Consider the following 27,141-nt stretch of genomic DNA (forward strand, 5'->3'; position numbering starts at 1 on the left):
CAGCCTGAATTTGCTGTTTTTAATACGTAACTCCTAATGTCTAAATTGACTGGTCTTAATCACCAATTTTAAAAATTTCTCTATGTCATTCATCACTGTTTATAACTCCCCTGAAACTTTTTTAGGTAAGTTCTCTGACTACTGTAAGAGTTTGCTTCTTTTCCTGCCTGTGACCAGTTTTTCTTTTACCTCAAATATAATACAGCTCCCTTCAAACAAATTTTCCTTTCCACTGCTCCTATTTCCATTATTTGAAGCATGGCTCTCCAGGTCCTGGAGGCTGGAATTACCTTTTATTTTCTCAAACACACTTGGTACCAAAGTTCTGTCATTTTTCTGCCTCATACTGTTATTTTTTTCTATCTTTTTATTCCCTCCTTCCCCCAACCTCACATCCACTGTCTAGTTCCCATTCTTACAACCTTGAATTTAGACTACTACCACAGCTTTCTAACTGGTTTCCTGGCTTTTTCTTCTCCCTTCAGCAATTTAACCTGCATATTACCACAGGTTAGTATTCCTAAAATACCACTTTATGACTATAAAATCATCAATATGTTCTTTAATAAATTGTCAGCTCTTTTTGTTTGTTTGTTTGTTTGAGATGGAGTCTCACTCTGTCACCCAGGCTGGAGTGCAGTGGTATGATCTCAGCTCACTGCAACCTCGGCCTCCCAGGTTCAAGCAATTCTCCTGCTTCAGCCTTGCAAGTAGCTGGGACTACAGGCACGCGCCACCACACCCAGATAATTTTTGTATTTTTAGTAGAGACGGTGTTTCACCATGTTGGCCAGGATGGTCTCAATCTCTTGACCTCATGATCCACCTGCCTCGACCTTCCAAAGTGCTGGGATTACAGGTGTGAGCCACCGCACCTGGCCAAATCGTCAGCTCTTTATCCTGGCACTGAAAGTCCTTGACAAGTGGATCCCAACCTACCTTTCCAATGTTAAAGACAGTTATTTACTTTCCTGGATTCTTCACCCTAGCATCATTGATTTCCCTACCATCTTCTGAATATGTCTTATGCTTACCTTTCTCAGACCTTTACCCATACTTTTCCCTTTATATATGTAGGTCTTTCTAGTTCTTTGTGCATTTAAATGTTCCCCATCTTTTAGAACCTAGTTTAAGTTCCTTCTCATTGCTTTCCTAATATATGCCAACTCATAATGATCTCTTCTTCCTTTGAACTCCTATTTAAACTCTCCTTTTACCATTTAGTAGGCAATAAACTATGTTTGGAATTATTAGATATTTGATATTGCTCTGTGATTTACCTCTTTAATTCTTAAAAAAAAAATTTTACTTCCAACTGAATTATTAAAATTTTTGAAGAAAGACTATGTTTTATACTTTTATGTTCCTAATAGAACCATATTATGTTTGCACATACTAAAAATTCAGAAATATTTATTGATTTATTTTAGCTTAGAAGTAGAAAGATGTGTGCTACTACTTATGTCTAGGAGTGTAATCGGTTTCTTCCTTTCTTTTAGGCAGTTTAATTTTTAGAGAAATTGAAACTATCACAGAAAAAAGCTAAAATTATCCTGGTTACATTGGAGAAAAAGTATATATAGAATCAGTAGAAATTTGTATTGCAGTATACTTGACTTATTTGAGAAAGGAAGCAAAAGACTTACATTTCTTTCTCCTTATTTTTCTTTTATTTCAAACATCTGTAGTTATTTGAGGCAACTGATTATAGATTCTGTTTTTCAGACCTGCTTTCAAATATTGTCATGTATGCACCCTTAGTTCTTCAAAGTTGTTCTTCTAAAGTCACAGAAGCTTTTGACTATTTGTCCTTTCTGCCCCTTCAGACTGTACAAAGGCTACTTAAGGCAGTGCAGGTAAGTCTTCAGATTCCCAAGTAACTTGCCAAAACTGAGGTTTAACTGTCTAGTGGAAGTCTGATGCATTTCTGTATAAATATATATGTCTAAGAAATCTATTCCACTTTAGTCTGAAACATAAAATTTGCATGAAAAGGGCAAGAGCATTGAGCAAGACTGTTTTCCAGGTTTATTTACTATCCATAGCACTATTCTGTTAACTCATTTTCAAGTTAATGAAATAATTAAAACTCTTAGAACATTATTGAGTACAATAGATTTACAAAGGCATTCACAACCAGTTTCATTGTAGTGTTACAAAGTATACTATTGTCCTTGTTAACTGTAATAAACATTAAAGCATATATAAAACAGAAGTAAGCTTCCTTATAGAAGCCATATGGTAACAGTATTGGAAATGAGCTAAGGCTAATAAGCAAACTTGTTCTGTTTTTACCCACTGATTCTTTTTCAGCCTCTTCTCAAAGTCAGCATGTCAATGAGAGACTCCTTGATACTTGTTCTTCGGAAAGCTATGTTTGCCAAGTAGGTAGCATCTTTTTATATCATAGGAAGATGTCGCCCTCTAATGTTGGGGCTAAAGTTATCTTTGCCATCTCCTAGTACCACCTGTTCACAGTGATCATGCGAATTCCCAGCCCCGCAGAGCAATTTCATCAAATAAGGCATTTTGCTAAGTCCTTTGTGTGCTTTTTTCATTTAGTCTTCAGAGCAACCCTATGAAGTAAGAATTATTGCAATTCCCATTTTACAGATAAGAAAACTTAGGCTTAGAGAAGATGAGTAACTTTCCAAACCTAAAACAATAGCTGGTGGTGGAGCAAGGATTCAAAGTCAGTTCTAATATCAGAGCTTGTGATGTCAAGTACTTTACTCTGCTACATTAGAATAATCTTCAGGATAATGTTCTAGTGCCAAATACTCTGAAACCTGAGCTGGCAGCAGTACCAAAGGGGACTGCTTTGGAACTTAGTCAAGAGGAATATACTTAAGAATCTCATTTTAGTGAACATCTGAATTATGATCTAGAGGCTAGAAGATCAAATTAATTGTTGAGGGGAATGAGTTTTATTTGTAGCTTAGCCAATCCCTCCTAACATCTCTTCCTTTATTTCTTAGTATATAAGCTAGAGATGATCATACCATCTCCTAAAAATATAAGACAGTAATATGTGAAAAGCATTTGGTACTTTGAGGATAAGATACCCAATTAATATCACATTGGCCATATTAAAATATATTCATGGGTGTCCACAGGAACAACTAAGCCATATGCTATTATCTTTGTTCTAGAATTAACAGTTTTTGTTACTCCTCACCCAAAGGCATGGCGAATAGACTGAGATATTATGTTGTAACATCTTTAACATGTATTAGTCATTGAGCCTCAGTGAGAAGATGAGTGTGACATTTTCTGGATGGAGAGTTTACATGGCATCAAGTACTACATTATCCTGTGATGAAAGAGAGCATATGAAGGAAAGCACTCCTTCAAACATGGCAAAATCAGCAATTTCTTTTCTTTTCTTTTTTTTTTTTTTGGAGTTGCAAGATTTAATAGTGTGAAATAGAGTGGAAACAGAGCTCCCATACAAAGGGAGGGGACCCAAAGGGGGTTGCTGTTGCTGGCTTGAATGCCTGGGTTTATATCCCAATCCTTGTCCCTCCTGCTGTGCTCTCAGGCAATAGATGATTGGCTATTTCTTTACCTCCTGTTTTTGCCTAATTAGCATTTTAGTGAGCTCTCTTTACTATCCGATTGGTCAGGTGTGAGCTAAGGTGCAAGCCCCATATTTAAAGGTGGAAGCGGTCACCTTCCCAGCTAGGCTTAGGGATTCTTAGTTGGCCTAGGAAATCCAGCTAGTTCTGTCTCAGTCCGTCCTCTCAACAGGAAGACCCAAGTGCTGTTGGGGAGGTTGGCCGATGACCGCTCTAACTGCTTCCTGCTGAATTGGGGCCTAGTAGGGGTTGTGCAGTTGAGATTTCCTCGGGAAGGGTGCCTTCAATGTCATTAACATCGGAGCATGGGCTAACAGACTGGTCCAGGGGTCCGCGGTAGATCTTAGTCATGGACTGCATCTGGGGCTCCATTTGAAGAACCATTTGTAGTTTTACAGTTTCGATTCTGGAAGAGACAAACTTACAAAGGAGGTTAAAGGTATAGGGATTCAAATGTGTGGCCTGCAGTGCAGGGGATTATTTCTTTGGCACACTTCACAGGCCCTGACTATCTGCTTGATAGTTTTGAAAAGGCTTGGTCCAGTGTAAATAATAATTTGGCCATCTGATGGGTGCTATCAATGCCTAAGTGGAAGGTTTGGTGAACGGTTTTAAGTAATTTCTATTGGTTAGCTGCAGGCAAAAGTATTTTTCCTTCTTCGGTGTCTAGCCATCTGGAGGGGAGGAAAGTATGTCCTCGTGAGGTTCTCCATTCTGTTTCTCCTGCTGAGTACTGGGGCTTAAAATCAGCGATTTCCTACATTTGAGTAACCAGCCAATTTTGCAGTCTCTCGGCACTCTTATTCTTATTCCTCACATAGACTTGAGAGCAGGATAGAAGGAAGTAGAGTATCATGAGTTAAGTAATGAAAAATGTCAGTTCAATTTCTGTACTATAAATTGCTTTGAACAGCTGATACTTTATTTTGAGTACATAAATTCACTTTGTTTTGCTCTACGCTTCATTGTTTATACATATGCCTTCTCTGTATGCAACTGGCTGTATTTTTCTGACCCAGAAGCATATTCCTGTGAAACAGGTTTGTTAACTTCTCTATTTCTGAGCTAGCCAGCTTGATGCCCGAAAATCTGCAGTTGCTGGATTTTTACTGCTCCTGAAGAACTTCAAAGTTTTAGGCAGCCTGTCATCCTCTCAGTGCAGTCAGTCTCTCAGTTTCAGTCAGGTAAGGATTATTTATGTTAACTTGCAGTGTGTGCATATCATTCATGTGCATTGATGAAATGCATGCTGTTTTCTTTTATTCCTGTTATGGTTATAAGAATGATCCTAGAACTAAAGAGTCTGATGATGATGATGATGATGATGGTGGTGGTGATGATAATGATGATGATATTGGCTAACACTTATTAATGGCAGATTTACTGTATGCTAAACTGTGCTATCCAGTATGGTAGCCACTATCCTCAGTGTGGCTACTAAATGGAACATTTGATTGAAATGTGACTAGTCCACATTGTGTTGTGCTGTATGTGCAAAATTCATACCAGATTTTTTTTTTTTTTTTTTTTTTTTTTTGAGACGGGGCTGAGCCTCTGTCACCCAGGCTGGAGTGCAGTGGCCAGATCTTGGCTCACTGCAAGTTCTGCCTTCCGGGTTTATGCCATTCTCCTGCCTCAGCCTCCAGAGTAGGTGGGGCTACAGGCGCCCGCCGCCACGCCCGGCTAGTTTTTTTGTATTTTTTTAGTAGAGACGGGGTTTCACCGCGTTAGCCAGGATGGTCTCGATCTCCTGACCTCGCGATCCGCCCGTCTCGGCCTCCCAAAGTGCTGGGATTACAGGCTTGAGCCACCGCGCCCAGCCTTCATACCAGATTTTGAAATAAAAGAATGTAAAAATCTAATAATGTTTAATATTGATTACATCTTCAGAGAGAATTTTGTATGTGTAGGGTTACAGAAAATATTAAAATTGACTTTACCTCTTTCTCTTTTTTAACGTGGCTACTGGAAAATATAAAATTACATATATGGCTTGCATTTGTGGTTCATATTATATTTCTTTCTTTTTTTTTTTTTTTTGGAGACAGAGTTTTGCTCTATTGCCCAGGCTGGAGTGCTGTGGCACAATCTCGGCTTATTGCAAGCTCCGCCTCCCAGGTTCATGCCATTCTCCTACCGCAGCCTCCCAAGTAGCTGGGACTACAGGTGCTCACCACCACACCCAGCTAATTTTTTGTGTTTTTAGTAGAGACAGGGTTTTACTGTGTTAGCCAGGATGGTCTCAATCTCCTGAACTTGTGATCTGCCCACCTCAGCCTCCCAGAGTGCTGGTATTGCAGGCGTGAGCCACTGCACCCGGCCCATATTATATTTATTTTGGATAGCACTGTGCTAGATATTGTGCTAAAGTGCTTTACATTTATTATCTCATTTAATCTTCAAAGCAGTCCTCTGAGGCTAGATACTATTATTATCCCTATTTTCTTATGTCAATTTATTTACTTTGCACATGTATATATATTACACCTTGTAATCTGAGAAAACAAAACTTTTTATAATCTGGTAATCTAGGCTTTGGAGCAATAAAATTGTCTTCATAATTTAAATGATGTACTATAAGATATATAAATAGAAGACATATTTATATATAACAGTTTGACTAGGAATCCTCACTTTATTGCTTTGGTATAACTATATAAAGCTTTGTCTATAACTTATAGCATAGATTAAATATTAGGAACACTAGTTATCATTTGTGTGTTATTATCCCCGTTTTAAGGATAGGTAAACTGAGGCTGAGCCAGGTTAAATAACTCACCCAAGGTTATATAACCAAGAAAGGGTGGAAGAAGGATTTGGCTTCAGGCAGTATGAACTACATTACTGTGATACCTGGAGTAAGGATTAGGAATTCTTGGTGTATAATTGCTGATTTTATTATATAATTTACACAAAGGATGTCAATTCTTTGTCACATCCATTTCTAAACAAAAAACTGTCTTCCTCTAAACCTTTCTAGAATTTGTGGAAGAGTGAGATTCTTCTAGCTATTGAAGAAGTCTTAGAGCTTTTAAATAAAATTATGTATATTATTACTACTGGATTCTAGTGGCTTGAAATAAGCAGTGTGCCTTCCTAAGCAATTGATATTGTCAAGGAAACCTTAAGGAATGGGAACAGTTAGTTTTATTAAAATGCTTAAAAATTCTCTTATTCCAAACCAGAATAAGAATGACACTTATTACTGCATGGTAATGATTATACTGTATGTCTCACCCCTGGAGTTTGGGATGTGGAGAAAGCTAAGTTTTTTTGACCAAGAACATAGGCTTATTTAGCTCCTTATTGGAAACTGCTTTGGTAAGATAGACATGAATTGGCCTGTCTTCCTTTCAGGTTCATGTGGATGTTCACAGTCATTACAATTCTGTTGCCAATGAAACTTTTTGCCTTGAGATCATGGATAGTTTGAGGAGATGCTTAAGCCAGCAAGCTGATGTTCGACTCATGCTTTATGAGGTAAGTCAGTAGAATGGAAGGAATGTAGCAAACCCCCAACTAATAATTCTTTTTATTTTAGTAATTTTTTTGTGTGATTATAAAAGTACAGTAGATATGCTCTTATTTGATGTAGTCAGCACCAGTAGCTAGTAATGTTTAGTCAAAAAGTTGTTTAAGGCAGGGCACAGTGGCTCACACTTGTAATCCCAACTCCTTGTGAATTCAAGGCAGGAGGATCAAGCAAGACTCTCTTTACAAAAAATAAGAAAATAAAAAACATTAGCTGGGTGTGGTGACATGCGCCTGTGGTCCCAGCTACTCAGGAAGCTGAGGCAGGAGGATCCCAGCAGTTTGAGGTTGCAGTGAGCTATGATCACACCACTGCACTCCAACCCAGGCAACAGAATGAGACCTTGTCTCTAAAAAAAATTTTTTTTGGCCGGGCGCGGCAGCTCACACCTGTAATCCCAGCACTTTGGGAGGCCGAGACAGGTGGATCACGAGGTCAGGAGATGGAGACCATCCAGGCTAACATGGTGAAACCCTGTCTCTACTAAAAATACAAAAAATTAGCTGGGCGTGGTGGCAGCGCCTGTAGTCCCAGCTACTCGGAAGGCTGATGCAGGAGAATGGCGTGAACCCAGGAGGTGGAGCTTGCAGTGAGCCAAGATCGCGCCACTGCACTCCAGCCTGGGCGACACAGCGAGACTCCGTCTCTAAAAAAAAAAAAAAATTAAGGTTTTTAAGGTGAGGAATCATAAAACACAGTTGATAGACCTTAAATATTTTATTTTAATTTGAAATATTTAAATGTACTATAAATTTGCCAGTCTTAAGACCAAGTCCTTTGTTTTGTTATTGAGTACAAGTTTACTTCCTGTCTCTCATACAAACCCATACCCTTAATTTATTGCCTATAGTTTCAAATTTGTGTTTACCTAAAGTGGTATAAAAACTTTAAGCTACTTCAGACAGTTTAGTACAAAAATCTTTTAGATAGCTTCAGTTTTTTCTCTTTTTACAATTGCCTTACGCCTAATTTATCAGAAATTGGTTTGAGAGACTGACTTTCTGAACATTTAACTTAGTTTTTTTTTTCTTTGAGACAGAGTCTTGCTCTGTCACCCAGGCTGGAGTGCAGTGACACAATTCTCGGCTCACTGCAACCTCCATCCTCCATCTCCTGGGTTCAAGTAATTCTCCTGCTTCTCAGCCTCCTGAGTACCTGGGATTACAGGTGTGCGCCACCATGCCCAGCTGATTTTTGTGTTTTTAGTAGAGATGGGATTTCACCATGTTGACCAGGCTGGTCTTGTACTCCTGGCCTCAAGTGATCCACCTGTCTCAGCATCCCAAAGTGTTGGGATTACAGGTGTGAGCCACCATGCCCAGCCTAACTTAGTTTTTATAAAAGCAACTTCTTTTTGCACTAGGTTTTCAACAGTTTACTGAATGTCTGATTAAATCACTCGTTATTATGATAGTACAGCTAAGAGAAATACAACTAACTTGTGAGTAGCATATAACTTACCCAGAGGATATTGTGGTAGCATATATGAAAACAGCATTCATCTTTCTGTACATTTCCATCCGTGCTCTTAGGTGCCTAGGCACAGTATCAATGAGCAATAATATTTTGAGAGGAATTTTTTTTTTTCCTGAGCAGTAGGTCTCAACACTGGGCTTAAAATATTCAGTAAACCATGCTATAAACAGATGTGTTATTATGCAGGCTTTGTTTTTCCACTTATAGAGCATAGGCAGGGTAGATGTAGCATAATTCTTAAGGGCCCTAGGATTTTTGGAATAGTAAATAAGCATTGACTTCAACTTAAAGTCACCAGCTACATTAACCCCTAACAAGACAGCCTGTCCTTTGAAGCCAGGCATTGACTTCTCCTCCCTAGCTAGGAAAGTCTCAGATAAAATCTTCTTGGAATATAAGGCTAGTTCATCTACTTTGAAAATCTGTTTAATATAGCTACCTCCATCAATTATGTTAGCTATATCTTCTGGATAATTTGCCTCACCTGCTCCATCAGCATTTGCTGCTTCACCTTGCACTTTTTTTTTTTGAGTCTTACTCTGTCACAAGGCTGGAGTACAGTGGCGCAATCTCGGCTCACTGCAACCTCCACCTCCCAGGTTCAGGTGATTCTCCTGCCTCAGCCTCCCAAGTAGCTGGGACTACAGGCTCATGCCACCACGCCCAGCTAATTTTTGTATTTTTAGTAGATACTGGGTTTCACCATGTTGGCCAGGATGGTCTCAATCTCTTGACCACGTGATCCACCCGCCTCGGCCTCCCAAAGTGCTGGGATTACAGGTGTGAGCCACTGCGCCCAGCCCCTTGCACTTTTATGTTATGGAGATGGCTTCTTTCCTTAAACCTCATAAACCAACCTCTGCTCACTTCAACTTTCCTTTGGCAGCTTTCTCATCTCTTTCAGGCTTTATAGAATTGAGGAGTTTAGTCCTTGCTCTGGGTTAGGCTTTGACTTAAGGGAATGTTGTGGTTGGCTTGGTCTTTTATCTAGACCACTAAACCTTTCTCCACATCAGCAATAAGGCTGTTTTGCTTTCTAATCATTCATGTGTTCACTGGAGTAGCACTTTAAATTTCCATTAAGAACATTTTCTTTGCATTCACAGCTTGGCTCTTTGGTGCAAGAAGCCTAGCTTTTGACCTGCCTCAGCTTGTGACATGCCTTTCTTACTAAACTTGATCATTTCTAGCTTTTGATTTAAAGTGAAAGATGTGCGACTCTTCCTTTCACTTGAATACTTATGTGCCATTGTAGAAGTTATTAATTGATCTCATTTCAATATTGTTTTGTCACAGGGAATAGGGAGGCCTGAGGAGAGGTGGAGAGATGGGATGGCCCAGTCAGTGGAATGGTCAGAACATACACAGCATTTATCAATTAAGTTCACTATCTTATATAGACACAATTTGTGACTCCTCAAACCAATTACTATCAAAGATCATTTATCATAGATCCCCATAACACATACAATAATAATGAGAAAGTTTGAAATATTGTGAGAATTACCAAAATGTGACACAGACATGAAGTGAGCACATGCTTTTGGAAAAATGGTGCTGATAGACTTGCTTGACATAGGGTTGCCACAAATCTTTAATTTGTAAAAGTAATATCTGCGAAGTGCAGTCAAGCAAATTGCAATAAAATTAGGTATGCCCATATTCTGTATAACCACATTGTTTAAACAGTTAAGGCACGGTGAGCCACTCTGATTTAGGGTGAGCGTTGTATCAGTGTAAGTAACTGTTTACCAGCCAAATTCTCAGCCACCAGCTGGCAAAGGTGCACTAAGGATAGACAGTCTTAGACTTCATGTGTTAACTCTTGTACAGTCCTTGATATGCAGCCCCCACGGAAAAAAACAAAAACAAAAAAAAACTTCACCCTTATTTAGCTCTAAAGTAAAATAAATTAACATGAAGTGAATCATAGACTTAAACCTATTAAAATATTGCTGTTCATTTATTCAGCAGTCTTAGTATATCATTGGTATATAAAAATACCTTATGTAGTGATATAAATAACTAAATAACTTGTCATATTTGTTGCAAGTATATGCCAGAATGCCATTTGCTTTTTTTTAAATATCCTTTTAGACTTACAGAAATAATAATTTTTGGTTACTAAATCTATTGATTTTCTTCCTTTGAGATGTCTTCTCTTACTTTTTTTTATTTTTTTTAAGAGACAGAGTCTTGCTCTGTTATCCAGGCTGGAGTGCACTGGTGCAGTCTAACTCACTGCAGCCTCCAGCTCCTAGGCTCAAACAATCCTCTTGCCTCAGCCCCCTCCCCAAATGGTTGGGACCATAGGCACAAGCCACTGCACCCAGCTAATTTTTTTTTTTTTAACTTTTTTTAGAGACACGGTCTCATTTTGTTGCCCAGGATGATCTCAAATGCCCTGGCTTCAAGCGGCCCTCCTGCCTCAGTCTTCCAAAGTACTAGGATTAAAGGCATGAGCTACCGTGCCTGGCCCATTTTATCTGTAGAAAGTCCAAATCCTTCCAGTGAATATTCACTAACATTTTCTTTTTTTTTTTAATGCATTTATTTTTGATGTTTAGCTACTTAATTCATCCTGAATTTGTATGATAATATATATAAGGAGCTTTTCCCCCAAGCTAACCATTTGTTCAGACATCATTGCCTCCTTTATGTGTACTATGTATCTCTGTATGCCATTTTTTAATTTTGCCTGTAGATTTTTGTGCCAAGACAAAGTGTCTTTTTATTATCATTACACAATCATAAAATATTTTAATTCCTGTTAGGATTAATTTTCTTTCATTTCTTTTCTTTTTTTTTTTTTTTTTTTGAGACGGAGTCTCACTCTGTTGCCCAGACTGGAATGCACTGGTGCGATCTCAGGTCTCGGCTCACCGCAACCTCCCCCTCCCAGGTTCAAGTGATTCTCCTGCCTCAGTCTCCCAAGTAGCTGGGACCACAGGCGTGCATCACCACACCTGGCTGATTTTTGTATTTTTAGTAGAGATGGGGTTTCACCATGTTGACCAGGCTGGTCTTGACCTCCTGACCTCAGGTGATCCTCTGCCTTGGCCTTCCAGAGTGCTGGGATTACAGGCATGAGCCACCATGTCTGGCCTGTTTCTTTTCTTTAAACAAAAAATATTTTTTTGATCAATTCTCATTTGCTTTTACTCACAGATGAACTGTATAACCTCTTTTCCAGGTTCTAGAAAGAAAGTTCTCCCCAGGATTATTGTTGTTGTTTTTTTATTTTGTTTTTTGTTTTTTGTTTTTTTTTTTGAGGCGGAGTCTTGCTCTGTTGCCTGGGCTGGAGTGCTGGCGTGATCTCAGCTCACTGCAACCTTCATACCTCAGCCTCCTGAGTAGCTGGGATTATAGGCGTGTGCCACCACGCTTGGCTAATTTTTGTATTTTTTAGTAGAGACAGGGTTTTGCTGTGTTGGCCAGGCTGGTCTCGAACTCTTGGCCTCAAGTGATCTGCCTGTCTCAGCCTCCCACAATGCTGCGATTACAGGTGTGAGTTACTGCACCTGGCCTCCCCAGGATTTTAATCTGAGCAGTTCTTAACTAAGACTAGGAAATTTTGGTTGGGAAAAAAATACGGTCATTTAGGACCATCAAATATGGTCTCGGTAGGAAAGAACTGAGAAGAGGATAAAGAAAGTGTTATTTTTAAGTTATGATTGTCCAAATCACTAGTATCCCTGTTAAAGCGCTTATTTCTTCTCTTTGATTCCTCTTAGGGGTTTTATGATGTTCTTCGAAGGAACTCTCAGCTGGCTAATTCAATCATGCAAACTCTGCTCTCACAGGTAAAATACATTTTTACGGATATATGGAAAACAGATAATCAAGGATTGAGAGACAATTGATGGTTTTTAGACCTTTCAAAATATAAAATAATTCCCAACGAGTACATTGGTACTTTGTGAACATGCTATGGGTATGTGATGCTGTTCTGGGTTGTCTTTTCTCGGTCACCGCTTACCTGTCTGCCATAATACCATCATCTAGCAGTTATCCCTGTGAATTAACAGTCTGTATCCCAAGTCAGAAGGACATTTTGAAGAACCGTTTATATAAGGACTATCAGCAGCTGTATCCATTATGTTATATTTCTGAAAGAAAAAAGAAATACAAAACAAATATAGCAAAATATTATTTCTTAAATCTGGGTAACAGATACATGGATGTCTTTTACGTTCCTTTCTGCACTTTTCAGTTAACAATTTTTTAAATTAGAAGACTAAATTCTTCTAATCTTCAAGATTAGAGACTCTCTACCAGGAGGGTTCCTCTAGACCCCTAGTCTGTCATTTTGTTTGCTCTCAATGCCATTGCTTTATGATAGTTATGAAGTTTCATTTGAAATTAAGGTCTCAGATGTGTGAAAATATTGGAAGGTCCCATACTATCCATCAAAAGCTTTTCATTTGGCCTTGGGCTTGATCCTATATAAAATTTATATTCTGTTAGCTATATTGTATCTTTCAAACTGTAATCAACACATTTACATTGGCATGTTTAACAAAAATAGAAAATTGTGTTTGAAGGCATAGAATAGCACTTTCTGACTCAAGTTAATGTGCAGGCCAGTAAAATTCTGCAGACTCCAAAAGTTAAAAGAAAAATAGTAACTCATATTTTTTGGGCTCTCTTATATGCCAAATACTGTTTGAAGTACTTTACATGTATTGTCATGTTTAATCCTTATACAATGAATATTAATAATATCCTCATTTTTAAGATGAGGAACCAAGGTACAGATACCCTTATAAAAACCAGTAATAAGTAATGGTACTGGGATCTTGGACTCAGCCATTCTGACTCTGGATCCTATATTTTTAACCTCTAAGTTAACTGAAAATGTTGATTGCATGTACAAGTTTAGGAATAGAAGGAATTGGAATAGGAAAGATGAACCTAATCAGTACTATATCCAAAGCAAGAGCACAGGATGTGCGTAAGCCAAAGCAATAAAAATTTGGCTGCATTGTTCTTTGAACAGTTGGGAAATGTGTCTTAGAAGGCATTAGACATTAAAGATACCTTTCACCTGACAAGTTAAAAAAGTAAAAAGCATTTATGAGCCAAGATGTCTTTTTTTCCTTACTATACACAGTTAAAACAGTTCTATGAGCCAAAACCTGATCTGCTGCCTCCTTTGAAATTAGAAGCTTGTATTCTGACCCAAGGAGATAAAATCTCTCTACAAGAACCACTGGTGAGACTTTTATTCTTCCTTCAACCATTATTTTTAGTATTAAGGATAGGGTTGAACTTCGCAAAGAGATACCTTTCCCTGTGAAACTCTCTTCCTGGTTCTTCCAATGAATGTTTACTTTTAAGTCTTCCCTGCTTATCATTTCTGAACCCTTATTATTTTGGATCTATTGGTAAGTTATCTCTGTGTTAGCCCTTTACTAAATCAAGGCTTCCATCACTTCCCCCAGAGAATATTTTATCTCATTTATGAATCTTTGATTACATTTACTAAATATGCTTTAGAATGGGGACCTGCTTCATTAGTCTAGAGGATGTATATGATTTAGGCTGAACTAGGATTGGCACTGTTGAACCTTCAAAGGAGCTGGCCTGGTTGACTTTCTGTTCTTATCTAGCCTTAGGACAGCGAAGAGGATAAAAATGGAAACTCTCACCCCACGTAACTTATAACTCATGGCAGAAGAAAGGAGGAAGTCTTTCCGTTGTCATATCTTACCTTCATTTTTGTGCCTTCTGTGACATGAGATGTCCTCAGCCTAGATCTAAGATGCTGTGTTGGTCTCCTAAAGATTCCCTCAACATAAACCTCTATCTTTAGAATAGCTTCTGGGACTCAAATGAACTACAGAAGATTTAACTTCACCACCTAGCTCCAGGGTTATTTGTATCAGACCAGAGATAGCACATCTAATGTTGCATTTTGAGGTGTCAGCCACTTAGGCCAATTTTCGGGGGGCAGCATTAGAAAAGGATGCTGCTATTCAGTTTATTTTCCCAGTTTCGTTAATTTAGATGGACTTAATTTGTAACACTAATGAATCATTTTCTTTATCCTTATAGATAAGAATTATTTGCTGGTTATGAACAACTTTATAGGTTATCCATCAACACTCAAGAGTATTTAATTTACTTATTTTCTCCTACAGGATTATCTGCTGTGTTGTATTCAGCATTGTTTAGCCTGGTATAAGAATACAGTGATACCCTTACAGCAGGGAGAGGAGGAAGAGGAGGAGGAAGAGGCATTCTACCAAGCCCTAGATGATATATTGGAGTCCATTACTAATAGAATGATTAAGAGTGAGCTGGAAGACTTTGAACTGGTAATTGCGAGTCTTCAGCTGTATTGAATGATGGAGTTCTTTAGTAGCTTATTAATTTGTATCTTGTGTCTTTTAGGATAAATCAGCAGATTTTTCTCAGAGCACCAGTATTGGCATAAAAAATAATATCTGTGCTTTTCTTGTGATGGGAGTTTGTGAGGTTTTAATAGAATACAATTTCTCCATAAGTAATTTCAGGTAAGGTATTGCCATAACTCCACTTGTAATTTGGTGAATTCTCCATTTTATTTATATATTTTTACTGTAGCAATATTCCAGGCAGTAAACAGACTAAATGAGCACCTAGTCTAAGACTAAACTGTGTTCTTTCCACTAGAGAACACTGAAGTATATGCTTACCAGGCCTATAAAATGAAAGCCCTCCAGCAGGGTTTCACTTACTCAGAATTTCCCAGACCCTGAATTCAAGAACTCCTAATGGAAATTTTGATTGGTGGTAGTATTGGACCTTAATGCTCTGCAGGGACTGGTATAAATAAGGGAGGGGAGGCCAGGCACAGTGGCTCACGCCTGTAATCCCAGAACTTTGGGAGGCCAAGGTGGGTGGATCATTTGAGATCAGGAGTTCAAGACCAGCCTGGCCAACATGGTGAGACCCCGTCTCTACTAATAATGTAAAAATTAGCCGGGTGGTAGTGGTGGGGACCTGTAGTCCCAGCTACTCAGGACGCTGAGGCAGGGGAATCACTTGAGCCTGAGAGGCAGAGGTTGCGGTGAGCCGAGGTCACACCAGGGGAAACATAACCCAGATAGATTGCTATGACCTGGGAGTATTATATTAACGAAGTTCTATTCATTTATAATGTTTTGTCTAAAATATGATATTTAAAGAAGCATTGTGATTTATTTATTATCATATGTAAAAGTAAACCACAATATTCTGATGTTTGTCCTTAGCGGTCTCTTTTTTGTTTTTTACAGTAAGAACAAATTTGAGGACATTCTGAGCTTATTTATGTGTTACAAAAAGCTCTCTGACATCCTTAATGAAAAAGCTGGTAAAGCCAAAACTAAAATGGCCAACAAGACAAATGATAGTCTTTTGTCCATGAAATTTGTGTCCAGTCTTCTCACTGTTCTTTTCAGGTAAGGTTCTGCTAGAGTGCTTAAAGACAGCCACTCCCCGAGGATCGTATGCCTACCTAGGCTCACTTGTTTCACCTCGTTTGGATTATTTACAGTAAGAATTAAGTCAGGAGGTTTTAATTTTCTTGAAATGAATGCTGGACAATCCTAGGTAGGTACTTTAAATAGGTACCTTGAATTATTAAAGGATAAATGAGGAACAGTGGGCTAATAAATGAAAAGGTAGGGATGAATTCCAACAGGGTGTTTTAAGAAAGTCTATATAAGTGGCTTGTGCAAGATAACAGATTTAAAAAGGTAGGGGGCACCAGGCCTGGTGTCTCACTCCTGTAATTCCAGTACTTTGGTAGACTGAGGTGGGTGGATCACCTGAGGTCAGAAGTTCAAGACCAGCCATGACCAATATGGTGAGACCTCATCTCTACTAAAAATACAAAATTAGCCGGGCATGGTGGTGCGCACCTGTAATCCCAGCTACTTGGGAGGCTGAGGCAGGAGAATCACTTAAACCCAGGAGGCAGAGGTTGCAGTGAGCTGAGATCACGCGATTGCACTCCAGCCTGGGCAACAAGAACAAAACTCTGTCTCTAAATAAATAAATAAATAGACAGATAGGTGGGGAGTGACCGAATTAAAAATACAAAGGAACAGAAAAAGAGACTAAGACTGACATTTAAATTTTATCAAAGTAAAGGATTTGGGGAGGGGGAGAAAATGAGGAACCACTAGGAATAACAATTATAAAAGGGCAGCCATAGCAGTGACTATAGCTTGGGCTGCCTAGAGAGTCTGCCAGTTGGAGCTTACTGGCAAGCTGTTGGGTGCTGCTGTTCTGAACAATTTCTAGAAAGCTTAATTCCATATACCAATAGCAGTAAGGGAATCTTTCTTGTTCTCTCTCTCTCTCTAGGGATAGTATCCAAAGCCACCAAGAAAGCCTTTCTGTTCTCAGGTCTAGCAGTGAGTTTATGCGCTATGCAGTGAACATAGCTCTGCAGAAAGTACAGCAGCTAAAGGAAACGGGGCATGTGAGTGGCCCTGATGGCCAAAACCCAGACAAGATCTTTCAGAACCTCTGTGACATAACTCGGTAAGCCACTCCCACCCCTTAGAAACTTACTCCACCTGGCCGTGGTGTCTTCAAGAGAACAAACTGGGAACGGAGGATGAAGGTAATTTGAGGTTACACATATTTTAAGAGTGAAAGAATATAAAAAATTAGCCAAGCGTCGTGGCAGGTGCCTGTAATCCCAGCTACTCAGGAGGCTGAGGCAGGAGAATTGCTTGAACTGGGAGGTGGAGGTTGCAGTGAGCTGAGTTCATATCACTGCACTCTAGCCTGGGTGACAGAGCAAGACTCTCAAAAAAAAAAAAAAAAAAAAAAAAAAAAAAAGCCAGGCACGGCAGCTCACGCCTGTAATCCCAGCACTTTCGGAGGCTAAGGCGGGTAGATTACCTGAGGTCAGGAATTCGAGACCAGCCTGACCAACATGGGGAAACCCTGTCTCTACTAAATATACAAAAATTAGCCGGGCTTGGTGGTGCATGCCTGTAATCCCAGTTACTCGGGAGGCTGAGGCAGGAGAATTGCTTGAACCAGGGAGGTGGAGGTTGCGGTGAGCATAGATTACACCGTTGCACTCCAGCCTGGGTGACAAGAGCAAAACTCTGTCTCAAAAGAGTGAAAAAAAGTGCAGTCATTGACATAGGGTCTTTTTTCTAGTCCTGCCTTCCCCTGGCGCACCCCTCCTTTTGTTTCTTTTTTGTTGTTTTTTGGGGGTTTTTTTGAGTCTCACTCTGTTGCCCAGGGTGGAATGCTATGGTGCAATCTTAGCTCACGGCAACCTCTTTCTCCCAGGTTCAAACAGTCATTCCACTGCAGCTTTCTGAATAGCTGGGACTACAGGTGCATGCCACCATGCCCAACTACTTTTTAATTTTTAATTTTAATTTATTTTATTTACTACTTTTTTTTTTTTGGAGACAGGTCTTGCTCTGTCACCCAGGCTGAAGTGCAGTGGCGTGATCTTGCTTACTGCAACCTCCGCCTCCCGGGTTCAAGTGATCCTCCTGCTCAATCTCTCAAGTAGCTGGGATTACAGGGATGTGCCACCATGCCCTGCTAATTTTTGTATTTTTAGTAGAGACGGGGTTTCACCATGTTGGCCAGGCTGGTCTCAAACTCCTGACCTCAAGGGATCCACCCACCCCGGCCTCCCAAAGTGTTGGGTTTACAAGTGTGAGCCACTGCACCCGACCCTTATTTTTTTTTAAATTTTCTGTAGAGATAGTATTTCACCATGTTGCCCAGACTGGTCTTGAACTCCTGGGCTCAAGCGATACACCCACGTCCGCCTCCCAAAGTGCTGGGATTACAGGCCTGAGCCTCTGTGGCTTTTGTTTTTTGTTTGTTTGTTTGTTTGTTTTCCATTTAAAGAGATAGGGTTTGCTGTGTTGCCCAGGCTGGCCTTGAACTCTTGGGTTCACCAGGGCTTCTAGTTTTGCTTTGATATAGATTGTTAGTCACATATAAAATGTTATGCTATTACTGGGGCAAAAAAGAGGGATACTACATAATGGTTAAGTGATTCAAAATACTTAAAGCAAAAACTGATGGAACTGAAGGAGAAATAGACAAATCCTTAAGTAATGTAATCAGCCTTCTCTCTGTAACAGAAAACAAAAAAAAAGCAGTAGATAGAAAATCTACTGGAAGGAGGTAGAAGAAGTGAACAACACTGTCACCCAGCTTGATTTAATTGACACTTAAAAGAACACATGGCCGGGCGCGGTGGCTCACGCCTGTAATCCCAGCACTTTGGGAGGCCGAGGCGGGCGGATCACAAGGTCAGGAGATCGAGACCACGGTGAAACCCCGTCTCTACTAAAAATACAAAAAAAAATTAGCCGGGCGCGGTTGTGGGCGCCTGTAGTCCCAGCTACTCGGGAGGCTGAGGCAGGAGAATGGCGTGAACCTGGGAGGCGGAGCTTGCAGTGAGCCGAGATCACGCCACTGCACTCCAGCCTGGGCGACAGAGCGAGACTCCGTCTCAAAAAAAAAAAAAAAAAAAAAAAAGAACACTGTGCAGCAGCTTCAAAATATACATTCTTTTTATATGCACATGGTGTATTCACCAAGATGAACCATATTTTGGGCCATAAAAACTCAGCAAATTTCTACTAAAAAGTAGAAATTCTGTGACCACAACAGAATAAAAGAAGAAAGCAGTAACAGAAAGATATCTAGATAATCCCCATATATTGGAAATTAAATGCACTTTTAAATAGCCCGTAGTCAAAAAGTCATAAGGGAAATTAGAAAACATCTTGAATAGAATGGAAACAGACAACATGTCAAAACATATGATCCAGCCAAAGCACTACTGAGGAAATTAAAGCAGTTAGTGATTTAAAAATCTTAAATCTCCCATATAAACTTCCACATTAAGAAAACAGAAAAAGAAGAGCAAATTATAATGAAAGCAATCAGAAGGAAGGAAATAGACAAAAGCACAACTATGAAGAAGCAGAAAATTAAAATAGAAAACAGAAAAAGAAAGTTGGTTCTGTGAGAAGATCAATAAATTTAATGAACTTTAGCCAGACTAATCAGAAAAAGAGAAGACACATTACAAATAGCAGAACTGAGGAAGAAGGGACATCACTACTGATCCTACAGATGCTAAAAAATGGATAACAGGGCCGGGCGCGGTGGCTCAAGCCTTTAATCCCAGCACTTTGGGAGGCCGAGACGGGCGGATCACGAGGTCAGGAGATCGAGACCATCCTGGCTAACACGGCGAAATCCCATCTCTACTAAAAAATACAAAAAAAAAAACTAGCCGGGCGTGGTGGCAGGCGCCTGTAGTCCCAGCTACTCGGGAGGCTGAGGCAGGAGAATGGCGTAAACCTGGGAGGCGGAGCTTGCAGTGAGCCGCGATCCGGCCACTGCACTCTAGCCTGGGCGACAGAGCGAGACTCCGTCTCAAAAAAAAAAAAAAAAAAAAAATGGATAACTGAATATTAACAATTTTATGCCAGTAAACTTTAATAGACAGATTTCTTGAAAGCTCATTCAACAAAAAATAGGCAACCTGGCCAGACGTGGTAGCTCACATCTGTAATCCCAGCACTTTTGGGAGGCCAAGGCAGGTGGATCACCTGAGGTCAGCAGTTCAAGACCAGCCTGGCCAACAAGGTGAAACCCCAACTCTACTAAAAAAATACAAAAATTAGCCAGATGTGGTGGCGTGCACTTGTAGTCCCAGCTACTCGGGAAGCTGAGGCAGGAAGACCACTTGAATCAGGAGGTGTGAGTTTGCAGTGAGCTGAGATCACCTGACTGCACTCCAGCCTGGGTGACAGAGTAAGACTCTGTCTCAAAAAAACAAAACAAAAAACAAAAAACAAAAAAAACCTGAGTAATCATATTTCTATTCAAAGAAATTGAATATGTGGTTCAAACTCTTTTCACAAAACTTCAGATCTAGGTCTATTCAGTGATAAATTCATCCAAACATTTAAGGGAGAAGTAATGTAAATTCTGTGCAAATTCTAGAAAATAAGAGAGAACATATTCCACCTCATTTAATTAATGAGGTCAGCATTACCCTGATACTAAACCAGACCCAGACCATTGCAAGAAAACTGCATAGCAATATCCCTCATGAATATAGAGTCTGCTGTGTTAAAGGCAGACTCAGAAGGCTATATACTGAATGATAACCATTTTTGTATGATGTTTTGTAGAAAGTAAAACCATAGGGACAGAAATTAGATCAGTAGTTGCTTGGAAATGGGAGGAGAGCATAGACTATCAGTGAGCATAAGGGAACTTTTAGAGTGATAGAAATACCTTGATTTTGGGGAGATTACACAACCATATAAGTTTTTTTAAAATTCTAGAACTGTTCACCTACAGGGTATGAATTTTACTGTATGTAACTTTATCTTGGTGAACCCGTCTTTAAAAACAAAACCACTTTACCCTGCTTCAGAGTCTTGCTGTGGAGATACACTTCAATTCCTACTTCAGTGGAAGAGTTGGGAAAGAAAGAGAAAGGAAAGAGCATCTCACTGCTGTGCTTGCAGGGTTTACAGAAAATATTCAGTGCTGTGCAACAGTTCTATCAGCCCAAGATTCAGCAGTTTCTCAGAGCTCTGGGTGAGCATTGCAGTATCAATAAATTGACTTGATTTAGGTTTCTCCTTAACTCAACCCCTTAATTCCATTTGTTAATTTACCAGAAGACACTTGAGAACAGTCCTAATGTTGCTAAGGAGTGACATCTAGTGGATTCAGGATTGGCACCTACTGGATTATATTCAACCACAAAGAGTGACTGGAAAATGGAATATAGTATTAAGAAATCACAAAATTTTAGAAATAAATTTAACTCTGCCTTTAGACTTTTTTTGGCTTTCAAAAATTTTAGCTATTAAAAGGCCAAGAAGCATGAGTTTATATCAAAGAAGATAGAGTTTCTTTTCCATTCATAGATGTCACAGATAAGGAAGGAGAAGAGAGAGAAGACGCAGACGTCAGTGTCACTCAGAGAACAGCATTCCAGATCCGGCAATTTCAGGTGAGAAGCCTTGCGAAGCTGCTGTAGCAGCCCGAGGGGCTTTGCAAAGGAACTGTTAGCAGGGGCAGCTGATAAGAATGGGCAGACAGTGACCAAGTAGGAAATGAATTTTTTCTGGGTCATCCAAGCCACAGGACATAGCTCTCAGAATGGAAGATAATGTATAGTGAGGATGTGTATTTAGCCACCCAACCTGCAATACTCATTACCTCTAAGGACCACTGTTTGAGTTGATGTAAACAGAAAGGAATCTTCAAGGTATAGAGTCTGTTTTTGTTTCTGAGTCTGTGGTATAATTTGGCTTGGTCTGATAGACTCCGTAAAGACTGGACAATATAGCTTGTTAGTTTCTTTCTTTCTTTTTTTTTTTTTTTTTTTTTTTGAGACGGAGTCTGGCTCTGTCGCCTAGGCTGGAGTGCAGTGGCCGGATCTCAGCTCACTGCATAGCTTGTTAGTTTCTAACCAATAGTTGTCAAAATATCAGGATGTTCTATCACAGGACTTTTTTACTTAACAAGTAATTTTGAAGTTCCTACCATGTGCCAGAAACAGTTCTAGGTGCTGGGGATATAGCAGGGAATAAAAGGAACGAAATATTCCTATCCTTATGGAGCTTACATTATAGTAGAAAGACACTGACAAATAATCAAATACATAGTTATTTCAGGTAACAGGGAAGGTATATAAGGAACGCTGGGTTTGGTGCCTGGTCTAAGCCTGAGATCAATGGATAGGCTCCAGGGAGCTGTGAGCCACCAGAAATTGGGTACATAGTTCCTTATCTACATTTAGCATGGGGTTGGAACAGAAAGAGCCAGTTTTCAGGAGAATTCTCAGAGAGGTTTATGGTCAAAAACAGCTTAGGAAACTACTGCTCAATTCAGGATTATTTTCAGATTTTATCCTCTTGGAATTTTGGTAGCTTTGAATTCTTTGTGTCCTAGTCTTAGGAGTCTCTGACTAGATGCCTCTTCTTCCTGATAGGATTGTGTCTGCTAACCTTGCTTGCTGTGTGTGCCTTCCTTTCTCAGAGGTCCTTGTTGAATTTACTTAGCAGCCAAGAGGAAGATTTTAATAGCAAAGAAGCCCTCCTGCTAGTCACTGTTCTTACCAGTTTGTCCAAGCTACTGGAGCCCTCCTCTCCTCAGGTACTAGTACCACTCAATTCCATTTAGCATTCCTTAGAAGGCAAGGATTATTGCATCATAAAAGTGTATATCTAAATGTCCTCTTGAAGTTGAACTTATTTTACATAATATGTTAAATTATACACCTGAGTTAATATAAGACCTGTAAGATATATTCTTTCCTACGTAATATGTCTACCACAACATACTTATATGCAGCCATACAGGGCAAGAACATACTGCTTTTGTTTGTTTGTTCCGGGTAGAGTGAAACACCACGGAAATAATCCTGTGTGATCTTTGGTGCCTTCAACCTTCTTAAACCTATGTTCTTTGCCACTCTTGATGTTTCCCCTTTTCTAAGAAGAAAGTCTGTTAATTATGAAGAAGGCAGTTGACATTCAGCAGCTGACTTTCTCAGCACAATTACCTGGTACTGACTTTGGAGGAAATTCAACCAAAGATGATTAATTCAGAAAGTGTAACTATATCCCCAAAGCAGAAACACCTCTGCAGAGATAGGTTGTATGTATATATGTGTAAGTGTGCACCCACATGAGCGTTCACACACACAAGAATAAGAGAAGGACCGCATGTTGGGGGTCTGTTCCGTTCAGGAGTAATTTTCCTGTAGGATGATAGAGTACCTACCGGAGCCCAGGACTGTGTGCTCCTACCACATCTACATCCTGGGCTTGAGAAAGACAATGAAGCCCTGCAGTATACTCCTCTTTATGTGAGCCCTTGCCTCAGAAGACTTGTAGCCTTCTGAGTATGAAGGTGTTTGGCACTAGAAAGCAGAGCTGTTTCCTGTCGTCCTACTTCCAGGTTTGCCCAAAGAAAGTCCCTTTTGTTACTTCATCCCAGTTCCAAACAGCTCACCCCCACTTTGCTTTCAGCATCATTATTTCATACTGCTGTTTTTGCTGCAAAGAGTAAACGACTGGGAAGGAAATAGGTAATTGGGGCAGGGGGAAATTTGAGAGAAAATAAATGGATTTAGAAAGGCTAAAATTTATAGGAAAATTAAAAAATGTTTCTTTCTTAAACTTTAAACTTTTAGATTTTTAAATGTTTTACCACCTACCCCTTCTCCCTTAACTTCAGGTAGTCTCTTTAAATTTTTTTTTTTTTTTTTTGAGATGGAGTCTTGCTCTGTCACCCAGGCTGGAGTGCAGTGGCGCAATCTCGGCTCACTGCAAGCTCCGCCTCCTGGGTTCTTGCCATTCTCCTGCCTCAGCCTCCTGAGTAGCTGGGACTACAGGTGCCCGCCACCACGCCCGGCTAATTTTTTATATTTTTAGTAGAGACGGGGTTTCACCGTGTTAGCCAGGATGATCTGGATCTGCTGACCTCGTGATCCACCTGCCTCGGCCTCCTAAAGTGCTGGGATTACAGGCGTGAGCCACCGTGTCCGGCCAAAAATTTTTCCATTTAATTTTGAATTGGTAATAAAGTCCTGTGATTTGAAAACCAGAGATTATCAAGAGATTTATGGTGAATGGTCTCCCCCACCCATGTCCTCCATCTGTTTAGTTCCTCCTCTCCCCAGTAAGTAAACACCTTTAGTTTTTTGTGTCTTTCAACCTTCTTTATTCCTCTCCAAGTAAATACAGAGTTTTATTCCCAATCCTACCCCTCTTCACAGGAAAACTTGTACATCCTGCTTATTTCATTGAACATAGTATTCTGAAGATCTTTTAATATCAGTTTGTAGAGAGCTTTCAGTTAGCCTCTTAATTTACCTTTTTTCTCAACAGATCAAAATTGCATTCTTGTTAGTCATTTACACTTAAGTATAACCGCATTTCAGTGCCTTGTAGCTGAAAGAACTGCTGAAGCAGAAAGGTGACTGTGTGTCTGGTGATGCAGACCCTTGCTATCTAAAGACCTTAAGTCTCCTTCACTTAGCTAAGAAAATTCTGTCTGGTTTCTTGACTCTTTTATTTCTCTTTTTTCTGCCCTTCTCTCTTCTAACCTCCTTTGTTCTTTCGGCTTCTAAATGCTAATTCTACTGTTCTTATAGCCAGGATTTCTCTTTCCCACACCTTTCTGATAACCTGATATTCTCAAGCGGAGAGTCTGGGTGCACGGGAAAGAAAAGAGGGTGCTTTAGCCCTAGACCACTATGGTAGAAGCAGAGGAAGTTCAGGTGTAAGGACCCCAAAACTTTTGGCCCTCAATAAGGACACAGACATTGAGAATTAAATTATATATTATTCTCATAATTCTTAGAATTTTGGACTTATTTTTATGCCCTTCGTCATATATTACCACTTGAGATCTAAGGACATATTTTAGCAGCTGATTTGCTTAGACAGGGAAAGGTCTAGAACTCTTCTGACAACACCTAGGTCTATCTCTGGCATGTTTCTTTAATATCTGAATGATCTCTAATTTAGTTTGTGCAGATGTTATCCTGGACATCAAAGATTTGCAAGGAAAACAGCCGGGGTAAGTTTCCTGCCATGTTTTCCTAAAGGCTTTATATAAAATCACTATCCTCCAATGGCATTGGGAAAAGAAAAGGTATTCCCCATTCATTACACATTCACCAGAGTGGTCAAAATGAAACAGACACCTAATACCAAGTCTAAGTGTTGGCAAGAATGTAGAGTAGTTGGGCCTTTCATTCACTGGGGGTGGAGGTATAAATTGGTATAACCACTCTGGAAAGCTGTTCAGCAATATCTACTAAAATTAAATATATGCCCATGACTCAACAATTCCAGCCACAACAGAAAAATGTGGAAGAGTCCTCTTAGCAGCACTATTTTAATAGGTAAAAACAAACCTAAGTGTTCATCAGCAGTAGAAAGGATAAAAGAATTATGATATATTCACACAGTGGAATCCTATACAGCAAATGAGCATGAACAAACTACATGTACACACAACTTGGAGAGGATCTCACAAACGTACTGTAAGACAAAAGAAGCCAGATAGAAAAAAAGGGTACTTACTGTAGAATTCCATTTAGATGAAGTTCAAAATTAGACAAAATTCATCTGAGATGTTAGAAGTCAGGATAGCAGTTTCCTTGGTGGGGCAAGTTAGGAGGGAGTCCCTAAAATACTCGTAATGTACTTGATCTGGATGCGAGTTACATAGTAATCATGACTAATGATGGGAAATGTCTGCCTTCTTTGGGCACATGGATAAAGAGGCATCATTGCAGACTAACTGCTTGGCTGTAGTATGTGTAACACTGGGATGTTGTGCCTGGGACATGACAAGTTACTTCCTGTTCTGGTTAGGCATTCCACCCCACATACCCTGTACACATACCTGAGGGACCTGACTGGGTTATAACTTACCTTTTTTTTTCCTTTCTTTCTTTTTTTTTTTTTTTGAGACAGAGTTTCGCTCTTGTTGCCCAGGCTGGAATGCAATGGCACAATCTTGGCTCACCACAGCCTCTGCCTCCTGGGTTCAAGCAATTCTTCTGCCTCAGCCTCCCAAGTAGCTGGGATTACAGGCATGCGCCACCACGCCCAGCGAATTCTGTGTTTTTATTTATTTTTTTTTGTTTTTGTTTTTTTTTTTGTTTTTTGAGATGGAGTCTCGCTCTGTCGCCCAGGCTGGAGTGCAGTGGCGCGATCTCGGCTCACTGCAAGCTCCGCCTCCTGGGTTTACGCCATTCTCCTGCCTCATCCTCCTGAGTAGCTGGGACTACAGGCGCCCGCCACCGCGCCCGGCTAATTTTTTGTATTTTTAGTAGAGACGGGGTTTCACCGTGGTCTCGATCTCCTGACCTTGTGATTCGCCCGCCTCGGCCTCCCAAAGTGCTGGGATTATAGGCGTGAGCCACCGCGCCCGGCCGAATTCTGTGTTTTTAGTAGAGATGGGGTGTCTCCATGTTGGTCAGGCTGGTCTCGAACTCCTGACCTCAGGTGATCCACCTGCCTTGGCCTCCCAAGGTGCTGGGATGACAGGCGTGAGCCACCACGCCTGGCCATAACTTACCTTTTAATTTGCTTTTCTTCCTATTCCTAGAGGATGCCTTGTTTTGCAAGAGCTTGATGAACTTGCTCTTCAGCCTGCATGTTTTGTATAAGAGTCCTGTCATTCTGCTGCGTGACTTGTCCCAGGATATCCATGGGCATCTGGGAGATATAGACCAGGTACTATAATGAGCCTTCAGTACAATACCCTGTGTGGGGATGGGGGTCAAGGGAACAACCTTACTGTCATTAGGTCTCACCTCTCTTTTTTTCCCCAGGATGTAGAGGTGGAGAAAACAAACCACTTTGCAATAGTGAATTTGAGAACTGCTGCCCCCACTATCTGTGTAAGTGTTGTACCTGAGCCATGGAGAATAGCTTTGTCATTCCTTCCATTCTACTCTATGTGAAGTGACTTGTGTCCTATAATGGCTTGTGTCCTGAGACCTGTAACCCACCTGTAGGTGGCCAG

At 40.1% G+C, this 27,141-nt stretch overlaps 1 protein-coding gene across 13 annotated transcripts in view; it reads left to right on the forward strand.

Moving 5' to 3' along the window:
- FANCI (FA complementation group I) overlaps positions 1 to 27,141 on the forward strand; it is an 82,270-nt gene that overhangs the window by 43,201 nt on the left and 11,928 nt on the right. For 12 of the 13 annotated variants that reach the window (XM_077940274.1, XM_077940273.1, XM_077940278.1 and 9 more), the window contains 16 exons: positions 1,726 to 1,856; positions 2,314 to 2,384; positions 4,648 to 4,762; positions 6,936 to 7,058; positions 12,321 to 12,389; positions 13,700 to 13,801; positions 14,730 to 14,906; positions 14,983 to 15,104; positions 15,849 to 16,013; positions 16,924 to 17,103; positions 21,011 to 21,177; positions 21,513 to 21,598; positions 22,630 to 22,746; positions 25,128 to 25,179; positions 26,722 to 26,849; positions 26,948 to 27,016. In XM_077940274.1, the coding sequence (XP_077796400.1) occupies positions 1,726 to 1,856; positions 2,314 to 2,384; positions 4,648 to 4,762; positions 6,936 to 7,058; positions 12,321 to 12,389; positions 13,700 to 13,801; positions 14,730 to 14,906; positions 14,983 to 15,104; positions 15,849 to 16,013; positions 16,924 to 17,103; positions 21,011 to 21,177; positions 21,513 to 21,598; positions 22,630 to 22,746; positions 25,128 to 25,179; positions 26,722 to 26,849; positions 26,948 to 27,016 (1,874 nt within the window). The remainder of the gene's footprint in view (positions 1 to 1,725; positions 1,857 to 2,313; positions 2,385 to 4,647; positions 4,763 to 6,935; positions 7,059 to 12,320; positions 12,390 to 13,699; positions 13,802 to 14,729; positions 14,907 to 14,982; positions 15,105 to 15,848; positions 16,014 to 16,923; positions 17,104 to 21,010; positions 21,178 to 21,512; positions 21,599 to 22,629; positions 22,747 to 25,127; positions 25,180 to 26,721; positions 26,850 to 26,947; positions 27,017 to 27,141) is intronic. The other variant, XM_077940279.1, reaches the window with a different exon arrangement.

This window comes from Macaca mulatta, chromosome 7 (assembly GCF_049350105.2).
Source record: "Macaca mulatta isolate MMU2019108-1 chromosome 7, T2T-MMU8v2.0, whole genome shotgun sequence".
Lineage (NCBI taxonomy): Eukaryota > Metazoa > Chordata > Mammalia > Primates > Cercopithecidae > Macaca > Macaca mulatta.